The 12192-nt window shown below is 37.1% G+C and overlaps 1 protein-coding gene across 1 annotated transcript; it reads right to left on the reverse strand.

The window, feature by feature from the left end:
• Positions 1-4354: 4354 nt before the first annotated feature.
• LOC145500807 (uncharacterized) lies at positions 4355-11744 on the reverse strand. Its single transcript, XM_081480346.1, has 6 exons — positions 11551-11744; positions 8499-8704; positions 8239-8275; positions 6713-6815; positions 6016-6165; positions 4355-4912 (listed from the first exon to the last, which is right to left on the reverse strand). Exons 1-6 carry the CDS (start codon positions 11567-11569, stop codon positions 4597-4599), a joined length of 831 nt encoding a protein of 276 aa, XP_081336472.1. The 5' UTR covers positions 11570-11744; the 3' UTR covers positions 4355-4596.
• Positions 11745-12192: the final 448 nt, after the last annotated feature.

A 12192-nucleotide genomic window follows, 5' to 3' on the forward strand; every position in this document is an offset into this window, starting at 1 on the left:
AAGTTTTTGTTTTATTTACAATATTTGTTTGCTTATTTCAGTGTCCACAATTAGTACAGTTGTGCTAAACACTTCGACACTTAAAAAGAAAATGTTTCTTTTTTTTTCCTACTGTACAACCCGCTAAAATTTAAAACTGTTTTTGTCGCCAAAATATTTCGCGATTTATCGCCAAATGTTCTTAACTTTTTTAGCAAGTAACAGAAAACTTTCTTTTACTTCTGAACTTTTGTATTAAACCCTGCTAACGACTTAAGAGTCACTCAACAACGGTATCAAATTGACTCGTTTTGCTTTCGAGGTGCGTCAGAAACGCGTGAATAGGAATCGTTCCCGAAGCCGCCAGACACACAGTGGAGATAAGAGAAATATCTTTGTAAACTCGTCTTCTCGGTCCGTACTGTAAGTTACGGATCCTCGTTTTTTCCCTTCGATTTTTGGGCCATAAATCGTCGGGGAAAAAACTCGGTTGGTAACTTTCAATACGGCCCTCGAGCTCGGTTAGTAAGAGGTATTGAATGTCATCGTAGAGAAACTGATGAAACGCTGTGAAGGCACTTTCTATAACATTTGATGGATTATTTTTCTACCTCTTACGCAGCCGGCCTACGCCTCGTGACCTCATTATCCTAACAGAGAATATGAGATATGGTACCATCCTGATAAGTTCTTAGGAAAGACACTTTACCCTCACAATCTCTCTCTCATTCAGGTCTGTAATCTAGAGAATAATAAAAAGGGGATAAAGTGATCAGCTTGGTCATTGACTCTCTCATAACCTAACTAGCTGAATTTGTTACACAGACTAAAGGAGAAGATGCAAACTGTATTAGTGCTGACTGCACTACCCTAACACTACAAAAACTAATGGGCCGGGTCGAGGGAAAAAGGGGCTCTCGTGGGCTAAGATCTTTGTCGAAAATATCTGCTGGTTTGATCTTCTAAGACTTAAAAAGAGAAGTAAAGTGGAAAAATCGGTTTTATTCCATGCAAAAGGAAACGGGTCCAGCATTCAGTTAAAGTAAATCTTAGTCTAAGACTCTAACCAACCAAATCATGACCAAATTGAACGAAAGTCGTCGAAACTGCAACCTAAGCCCTGGACAAAGAGCTAAATAGCGTCGCTGTTTGGCGCGGCGTAACAACCATTCGGCCTTGCACGTAAGTCTCATGTCAGTCAAGTTAGCGTGTCCACGCTGTAATATTTTCTTCCATATCAAATACTTTAAGTTAACTTTTAAAGAATGCTTGCAAGACAGATTACAGTATCAAGTGAAGTCTGATTTCCATGAAAACCCTATCGAACCTAAGATAGCCCAATTTGTTTTCACGTTGCTTTCCTTTGAACATAACCATAGTAGCAATCCGGCCGTTTTCGTATTAAAACCTGTCTCTACTTCAGTCCTTATTTGGGTCGCGAAGTCACCATGAAAAACCTCTGCATGGCGACCCAAATAAGAAGACTCGGCCATCTGAACCAATATCATACCCAGTCTTAGCTTGCGTAGCAAGCGTTCTGACACGAAGAGCCTTTTCCGCATTCTGGCAGCGTGTAAATTGGAGCTAAACACTTTAGCTAAGTACTGTAGAAGATTCAAAAATTGACAATCTGTTATTGCTCTCTCATAATTCGCGGTTCGTTCAATCACTTAAGTCAGAACAAAGGCTCATTTTCAATAACGACATTCTAAAAACAACAACCTTACCACGCCCTCTTGAAGGAGTGCTCATGCCATACTTATTCATGATACATTGCGATCAAAGTGCGTGTCGCGATGTCACGACACTTGTAATGACATCCGTGACAGATGCGCCTCGCATCTGGCAAAAATATATGCACCCCAAACTACATTACTCCAGTTTATTTGATTCTTCTTAGACAAATTGACTAGAGATGAGAACAGAAAGTATAACAAGGTACAAAGGTATATTGGACAACCCAACCTAGCTAGAGTTGTCACTCAACTCTACCTGATTAATAAAATACAGTACAAATGTGAACTAGAAAACATTTACAGTGAAGAATCACAGCAAGATCTTTCGAGTGTTCAGATGAAGGTAAGGCTAACGGTTAACAACGTTTTTCATTTGCACCTGATTGGTTAGTCTCCTTCAGAGCCATTACTCGGGTCGTCACGCAACGCTTCTCATTGTGAAGAGAAGCGTTGCGTGACGACCCTAATAAGACTACTGATTGGTTGAAAATCAACGTGTGCAAAACGTGCATTTTTCACTAGTTAGAGAGCATTTGCAAATGCCAACACATGGCTTTCCCCAATCAACTGAAAAGCAATCTTTCTAATTCATACAAAGGGCCTAAGGGCTTGCTACAAACAAACTGTAAAGCAAGGTACAGTCTAAAAGATTAGTGGAAATGTTTCCTTGCTTATTGATAATTCTCAATTTTAGCAAACAGTTGATCAGAACGGATCATCTGAAGACGAGAAATTTTCTGGTCTACATAATCTATTCATGGCAGTAAAAAAAACGATATAATAGTTAGATAACAGACGGCAAAATACGAAGTTAAGATATTAATATAAACAAGTAGATCTCTGTTTGACTTTAAAATTTCTCCAGACACTCGACTGCGATGGAACTAATTTACAACTATAGCATCAGAATTTTAACATGTCTAACTTAAGGTAAAATACAAAAAATTATTTACTGCGCATGGTGTCAATTGCACTTAGCTGTAGCAACAAAGAAGATCTAAAATACGACACCATTAAAAATTAAAAATACAATTATCCACTAATAACCAGTGCCATCCCATTTAAAACTCTATCTTTTGACTCTATTCCAAGCTCAGTGAGGGAAATTACTGTAGCTTCCCGTGGTTATCTAAAAATTAACTACATATGTGAAAGAAATTAAAAATATTCCATGTACTCTATCTGTGTACTTGTAAATGGAATTTCTCTCGCAGACAATTAACATAATCCCTTCTTTTATAGAAAGTTCCTTTTTGTCGAAAGAGAAAAGGTGACGAGAAAGGAAATAAAACAGAACAGAATAGAATGAGAAAGGAAAGGAAAGGAAAGGAAAAAATAAACAGAAAGAAAGTAAAAAAAAAAAATCCAAAAGTGACACTTTGCTTACATGTAGTTGTTTGTGAATTTGTGATAAGATGTCAACAATCACACAAATTGCCTCCTACAAGCTGAGATTGTGCATGTTACCAAAACAGCCTCTGGTTCCTGTAAAAATGATTGCTTATAAAGCTCTTAGCTAAAAGTAAGGACTTTCCAGCTACCCAGAAACAGCCAAATTCCCCTGGCTAATCTCCCACACTTCTTACAAAAAATGTTGAAAGATAACAGCACATGAAAACAAGCTGCCTTTCAGAATCTTCTTTTTGTCGGGACAATATGAGAAGCTGAATGGTTATTCATGCTGCTGTTTGAGTATTGTCTAGTAGGAATTTTACGTCAGGAGTGGGCAGGGTGGTCAGGGAGTGAGCTAAGAACACTGTAAGAGAAAAGGGGATTGAAGGTACAATGTAAGGGAGGTCAGTGGCCCCCTGCCTCACTCTCAGTCTCCCCCACCTCTCCCTAGAAGACTAGCTCTATTAACAAATACATATAATACTTTTTATAAAACATTTACCTACTTGTTGTGACTCACTATACATGCAGTGCTGAATACAAATACTTTCCCAAAGTATTAATGGGAATATAATTATGCAATAATTATTGTTAAAACAGCAATAGAAAGCTGTTCTCATCCACAGGTATTTGGTTGCATGAATACATGCATTTGAAGGCTTTTTCATCATGTCCTTAATCACAGTCTAACAACTGCACGAAATCTTACATCAAGTTCATCGATGAGACTGCTGAATACAACTATGCCTGGAAAACATGAGCTCTACAGAACATTACATCAATTACATCAATTGTTATACAAAGCGCTAATAATAATAATAAAAATAATAATAATAATAATAATAATAATAATAATAACAATAACAACAACAATAATAATAATAATAAGTATCATTATAACTGTCAGAAGTCCAGAGTTGACAAAAATCACCAACTACTTTGTGATCTCGGCCGGCTACTCTGCTAGGCTTGCATTCATCTGGTCCTTTAGGAAACGATGAATTGGCACTTGGGGGAATGACTGCCATATAAAAAGGATGGGGGTGTTTGTTGCAAATTTGAAAAAAAACCTAAGAGGTGCCAAGATCCTGTTTTGTGAGCGTGGCTTGAAATCCCCCCCCCCCCCCCACCCAGTAAGAGGAACCACTTCTTACATAACACATTATCTCCTGTCATACTGTTTCACCTCAATACCCTAAAAAGTACCACAAAAGCTCCAGCTGGACCTTTTGAGATTGAATACCTTAAAAGGTACCAACACTGCTTTTTTTAACCCCTAAAAGGTATGCAAGCACCCCTGTCCTTTTTATGTGGACGTCCTCCCCCAGGATCAGCCGTCTACTCCAATAGTAGAACTACAGGCCAGTACCTCAAAAGTTTTTGACCACCCTAGCCGTGATTATAACATTACAAATATTGGTGCAAAATAAATAATACTTACTACCCTAAGTTGTAATTAAATTGATTCTATAAATAGTTCTAAATAACATTAATCCATTACATTATCAATACTTCCTCCAGTGGAACTCGTGGACTTTGGCTTCTTAGGACTGGTGAATGGACTCATCTTGATGTCCTTATCGCTGCCACTCAAACTCAAGTTCCTGTCCTCGTCACCTTGGTGTTTGATGTAGAATTTCTTCAGCAGCTGCATTCGTTTCACAGGGCTCCCAGCCAGGTAGCTGTTTTTGATGAACTGTGGCGCAGAGCCTTTTAGCTTCATCTGTGTGATGATGGTGACAGTGGAGGACTGGGAACCATCCCCAACTGGTCGTATTATTGTGCCTGAAAGGATGGTCTCAGCCCTGTGGGCAATACAACATGCACACATGAACACACCTTTTCTTTAATTCTGCAGCTTCAGGACACCTAAATTTTACAGACAGTTCACCTCCTTCCAGAGAATCCCTTCATATACTCTAAATCCTCTAATTTGCATCTAGGGCACTTTTTTAAAATTTAGGAGAAGACCGGGGCAGTCATTTGAGGGAGACATTTACATGAGGCGGGTGCTTAATTAATTTTTCCCAGATATGATGGTTTTTTTGTAATACATGTATGTGTCAGTCTCTTAGAAGTCTAAGAAGAATGTTCTCTCTCTTGAAGAACAATGCAATATAACCCCTTTAGCTGATCTAGACCTGCTGCACATTAGTTAGGCTTTAGGGCAATGAATCAGCAGATCTTCACTACTATCCGTTGCAACAGTCAATGCGCAGTACTTGAATGAGTCAATAATCACTTGCTTGTGATTGAACATAGCCCAAACTATACATCCTTTGTTGTCTCAGTGCTTGTCGATATAACAGGGGGAGGGAAGGGGGTGTGTATTCAAGGGGAGCCCCCTATTACAAATTACATGTAGGAGGGACGTTTATTCGAAGGGCGTGCTTATTCAAGGGGAGGTGCTAATTCAAGGATTTATGGTACTACTACATCTATGTCAACTTTACTCAAACATCGGTACAATTCCAATATTCTAAACTCCACACTGGCAGAACAAAATTCTCTTACTGGCAAAGTCAAGGTCACACAACAAACAAGGATGATTTCTTGTCATAATTTGTGAAATTAATGATTCTGATAAAACAGGAGATAAACTTGAAAAAAGACGGGGCCAAGTAATTAATATGTAATGTGACTGTCTAGTACCAAACTACTCATAGAAGTATACAAAAAAATGCAATCCAATTTTATCTTCTCCAATTTTTCCCGTATTTGACTACACATGGTCCTTACCCAATGGTAGCTTTCCTGGGTTTGTTTTGAGTTCCTCAACAGTGTTAAGCTGTTATTGAGTTCCTTCAGTTAATGCTATGACCAGTTGGTAAACGCTGACACGTATCGCCTATAACAATTATTAATTGATAATTAATATTTATAATTAATTGCTCATAATTTGACTCACCTCACAAAGCTTGACTTCTGCGTTTCTTGAATAAGAGGATGCTCAGTACTGCGTAGCGCCAGGATATAACAATGTTGGTCTGAATCATAACGCTCTAACGAGGCCAGCACAGCATCTCTCTTAGTACAAAACAGCGGCATCTTCAGGCGGCTGATGAAACAATGTATTGATCAGAATTTACATTACATAGTCAAAGAGCTTGTACAGTCAAGTCATCTAAATTTAAATGTCCTTTAAGGGAGACTAAGGTATATACAGTTGTAACTTATTTCATTTATTGTTAGTTGTTGTAATAATTTAATTAAGGTCATTGCAATTGTCAGAAATTTCCAAGAAAAATTTGCCAGCCCATTGAAAGCCCTTAGCAGTTCCCCTGCCTTGTAAAAGGAGAATGGCAATTTAAGTTTTAAAAATAATTGTTGCTTTGCAGAGAGGAAACACAAAAGGAAATGTGTAGGGCTGATGGCACAAGAACTGTATCAGAAAACATGCCATGTTATATCCATCAGCAGTTTCAATTCAGCCACCACTCATCTCAGTAAATGAGTCATGACAGTTGCACACTTATATCATTTTTGTTGATACTGCCTCTACACTAGTAATACCCTGATTTGGTTCTGTACATTTGCAGAGGGGATCTGATGGTGAGATACATGTAGGGTCTGCAGGATGTCAAGCAAAACCTTAGTTTCCTTACTTGTAAACCACTTTGAAATTTCCTATTCTGTCCAAAACATCCACAACAGCTGCAGTCTTGTCCCATTCCTGACGCAACTTCCAGTCTGTCATCAGCTTCACCGCTGAAACAAAATATGATGAAAAACAATTAAATAAATAAATTTATATGAATGTCATGTTTCTTACAGTTTGTTCTTCCTCAGGGCTTGAACTACATGTAAACAACTCACCATCTTGTAGACACTTAATTAACACATATTTAGGTTCTGGTTTGTACCACAGCACAAAAGTACAAGGTAAACCAAAGTTAAATTGCTCTATCCAAGGCAAGATCTGTCCAAAGCAAGATAGGATTATCACATTTGTCCAATGTTTACTGAGAGCAGACATATACTAGATCTTTGGCCTGATCCACCAAGATTAATCTACTCAATTTCGTGTCTGTGCAATGTCCAGGCTCACTCACATACATAGTTTATCATGCCTTTGTTAGTAATAATTACTAATAATTGCTAGTAGTTGTAGTAGTAATTATATTGTTGTTACAAGTTGTTGTTCTTGTGCATTGCTTGTTGTCCGTTTGTATTTCCACTGATTTGATACAATTTTAGCGAGTTACATGTATCACTTCCTTTTTCTTAGGAAGAGGAAAAAGGGTTCACACATTAGACAACAAATATGCTGTGGAAGTAAGATAGGGCATCACTCCAAACCATCGAGGGTGTCCTCTAAGAAAAATTGTCCATGCCCTAATTTCATGGAAACCCCCACAAACTATACATCAACAGAAAGGTTATGAAATGTAGAATGCGATAAAGACATGTTCTGTAACACAGAAGCCATTAATGCCAAAATAACAGTTGATGCAAAGTAGCTGTGCAATACAGGTGAATGTATGAAAGATCATATATTTGAACTGTGGAGAAAGATATGAAGACTCGATTGATCATCGCAGTTACATAATGTATATACACAACTTAAGCAGTTGTGAAATTTAAGCCTGAATTTTTTTCAGGCTTAAATTTCACAACTGCTTAAGTTGTGTGTACGTGTTTCACTGCGATGATCAGTGATGTCTTCATAACAATCAATCTCTTAAAGTATGTCTGCATTTTCTTGTATTTCTACTGATTATCTTTTAACTGTCAAGTTCCACTATCAAACAATTCACAAAGCGTGTTGCATGAGAGGCTGCCACTAGAAAACAAGTTAAAATATAATGATTTACTGACACCGTTTTGTTTCTTATTTATCAGTGTATATTCTGGCCGAATTTCAGGAAAAACCATCAATTCTACATATCCTATTTATTTAATTCATTTAAAGGGAAGAGACCTGTTCTCTTGAAAAATGCTGTGCAAGTTATTTCTAAACATGTCAAATCTTTTCACTATTACACAAGATGGCCATCACTTACAGCTCTAGCTTGGACTGCCTGTGCATGGAGGTACAACAGCTAACTTCAAATAAATTTATTCTCTTTAATCACCCCATGAAGCATCTAGTCAGTGCACTAGAAATGTACTTTAAGTTACTGTTGCTAACCTTTCTTGAAAGGAACATCTTCCAGTTGTAGAACAGCCTTGGAAAAAAGCAAAGACTGGCTTTAAAACAGATGTAAAAATACATGTCTCATGACAACAATGCCAGCACTTAATGCTGCCTTGAAAAAATTATATATGTACAAGATGCGCACAGCTCTGCATACATCAGTGTACTGCAAATGCAAGATTGCATTTCAAGTTATTGAACTGCTCAAAAATAATGCAATTTTACACTGAAAGCAATCATCATAAAATCCATACCTTTGTAATTGGTGGAAATCCCTCCTCATTAGAATCCCTTCTCCAGACTTCAGCGTCTTTTGTCTTTTTCACACGAGACCATGATCCTTCCATCACCTCACTCTCCACTGACAGAAGCCTTTCAATATCATTTTCATGGATTGGGTTTGACGGTACATAAGGTTGGGGCTCATGAAGTATGGCTCCACCAAAAGAGTTTGAAAGATCTACAAAAAATAATAAATTATGTAGCTATTATTATCAAGTAGATACAACAGAGAGCTGTTAAGCAACTGACCATATTTCAGTTTCAAGCATCAGGATCAAAATTATATTCCTCATTACAACACTACATGTGCATTGATAAGCAGACAGATGAGGAGAATAAAAGTCTAATCAGTGTGGATAATTGTACTAAAAACTTATTCTTTGTGGCTTAATCTTTGAATGTTTCTTTGGTTCGTATATATATTTCTGCAGTAGAAATGATGATCACAAATTAAATTGTTCAGAAATTCAACTATTATCTGAACTGGAAAATACAGTCCAGAGGCACATGTGGCGCACTTGCGTTCAAGCCTAGACAGGTGGCCCTTCAGGTTATTGCTTATCTCTGGTTCTGTCACAAAAAGTGACTGGGAGTATTTCTACTCCCACTGGATGAGATGCTGGTCCACCTGAAGGTTACCCTCAACCTTTAATTTCTTGTTACTCATAGATTCTGGAGAGTAATGTCTTTTCCAAAAACACAATGTTTTGACTCTGGCAAGCTCATCCAGAATCCAACACACCAACCATTGGGCCACTATACCTCCCATAGCCATTTAAATCTAATATTATACAATCTAGGACCATATTTACATGTACACTTGATTGATATTCACCTGATTTTCACATATTACTAACTTACAAATTCTTGCCATTTCAGGCATTTAAAGGTTAAGTGCTTCAATTTGCTACTATTAAAAGGTCAATATTTTAAATAAAAGTAGCTACCGAACTTCGGATTGTAGTAATCACGAGCAATAACACAAAGCTTAGGATCCTATTACAAATGGGTTTTTATGTAAGTGCTATTATATTAATACCTAATTGTCATCCGGTGTATTTAATAGTCTACAAGCTTTCAAAATTAAGATAGAAGAGGTCTTTAACAATGAAACATCAAGAAAAAGTGTAATATAGGAATTCAAAATTGTCAACTGTCTAATAATTTTGATATTTCCAATATTTCCCAGTTTCCAGCATGAAACACACTGTTACAGACAAAATCTAGTATGGTTAGAAAGAAAGTCTGCATGTAACAGTTTTCCAAATTTCTAATATTATAAATGATTTCTTTTATCAATCATGTGTAGTATGAAAGAAATGCTGATATTGGCAACTGAATATCAACAAGATTGCAAAACACACCAACATTAACAGACATCAAAATTAGCTGTCATTTACATATAATGAAGGCTGGGTGAAGAGTAACTAGTAAAACCAGAGACTTGCCAAAATGCCTTGTTTGAAAATTGGAGACTGAGACTATCAAGACAGTCCAAGAGACACAAAGATGACACTGGATTCTGAAAGTTCGAGATTGGATCAAAAGTTATCCAGACCCAGGATTTTCTAGCTACATGTACACTTTGCAAACCCTACCCCTCTTTATAATTATATAGCAATTTTGCAGGGAATATTTTGTCTTAAGATCATGAAAAACGTGTAAAAAAAATTTTGAAATGAAGACAGATTAAATATCTAAATATTCTAAACACACTTTAATTAGAAACAAATTAATTTTAGAATTCTACCTATTCCAGGACTCACCCCAAAATACCTCATTAGATCAATATCATTTCAAAATATTTGATGCTGTAGCATAAAGATAGATAGAGAGCAAACATCGAGCGACTGCGCAGAACTATAAAATAACATAAATATACACTTGCATATTCACCCAACAATAACAAAACAAGCAATAAGTCCGAATAAATTAAGAAATTTCTAGAAGCAGCTAATCAAATACATTCAGATATTCTAAAAATGATATTCTCGCTGACAGTAAAATTATCTGACTGATAGGTGAATACTTAACTACCAATGAAATGAATAAAAGTACGAAGAAACTATTGTTTAAAAAGAAATTAAACCCTCGTAAAGCTATATCGAAAATCAAACTTAGACTACTGTATCATGATCCGAACCAAGCCCGGAGGGCGGGACAATTTTGACGTCAAAGTGTCTGCAAAACACCCGATGATTACAAACATCTAGCTCGCCAAAAATTAAAGATAATTCTGATAATCCATGCTTTTTGTGTGTACTAATCCCACTGTCGTTGTTGTTCCAATAGGAACATTCGATATATTCGTCACGCAATTTGCATGCGAATTTCGAAGATGAAAAGCATTGGGAAGTAAACGAACAATATTTCAATATTTTCCTCCACCCAAAATTGTGTTAAAGTTTATATTTGATGCTGACAGCCTTTGCTAATAAAGATAGTACAAGGGGACCCATAAATAAACGACATGTTCTGATGAAAAGTTGCCCTTCGAGATCATAATCGAGCTTCGCAAAAGGCTAAGCTTATTACATTTAGAACGATCGAGTTTTGGTTTCAGTAAAAGCGGAAATCGTATCGAACTATGGTGGGTGTTTGGTTAATTGAAATACAGTCCCTGTAACGATCATTTTAAGGATAAAAAGCGCCTTTCCTCTCCAACATTTACTCGGTAGTGCAAACACATTACCTAGTTGTTGACTGTCTTGTTTAGCTATCTGGCAACTAACAGAAACGTGCGAGAAACACTAACTTCGTTCTCAAATCTTGTCACAACATCTTCACAGTCGAAATAATACTATTTGAATTTTATTTCTTTTCACTCAGTGCCGCGTTTATTTTCCTAAGGCGCTTCCAAAATCGTTGGCGAAATAGCTTGATATCTACAGTGTAATTCTCAGCGACCGCCATCGAATTAACATGCGAAACAGAAGAAGGTAAAGAGAGCCCGCTAACTTCGTTAAGTTAGAAACTTTAGAACTCTTAAATACTTACACTACTGCTCCTGCAGTTAAATCTTACCTGGGTCACTTTCAGCCATCCTTTACACTGCACAAACTACAGCAAATAGGCAAAAACTACTCGGTCGTCTATATCCGTAGCTTGTTTCACGAGGTGTAAATTCTGGTGACGTCATACAAGTAAGATTGGCCGATGATGGCGTGACGTAAAAAGATTTCTACCGAAGTCAACAATTACCGTATTTGGGTTTTATTGGACGCTTCAGTTGTTCCTACTTGATTACACTAGCGAGAACGTTTTTGGAATTTCTGTGCTGGAAAGTTGTCATTTACAACCTGAAGGTTCAAATTATAATTCTGTTTGTTTTCTAACGTCGCGACACACCTCAAATAATGGCTGGTGATCAGGATGCCCTTTGTATCATTTTCAGGATCGGTGAGATCAAGTAATTTTTTTTTCCATTTGTTCCATATGCTTTTCCCTTAAAAATATAATAGTTTGTCCCTAATAACCCGGGCATGTTTGGAAAACAGGACAAGAAGTCGCAGAAGGCTGCTCTGATTCGGTCATAGGGTAGCCTGAGATTGAGAACCGCAGACCGCAAAATCTCATTGAAAATGAAAACAGCCTGAACAGAACAAACATCGCTGCAAATAATTGCACAAAAATGACAGGAAATTTGTCAACAGAAAGATTGCTACG

Source organism: Orbicella franksi, chromosome 10 (assembly GCF_964199315.1).
Source record: "Orbicella franksi chromosome 10, jaOrbFran1.1, whole genome shotgun sequence".
Classification (NCBI taxonomy): Eukaryota; Metazoa; Cnidaria; class Anthozoa; order Scleractinia; family Merulinidae; genus Orbicella; species Orbicella franksi.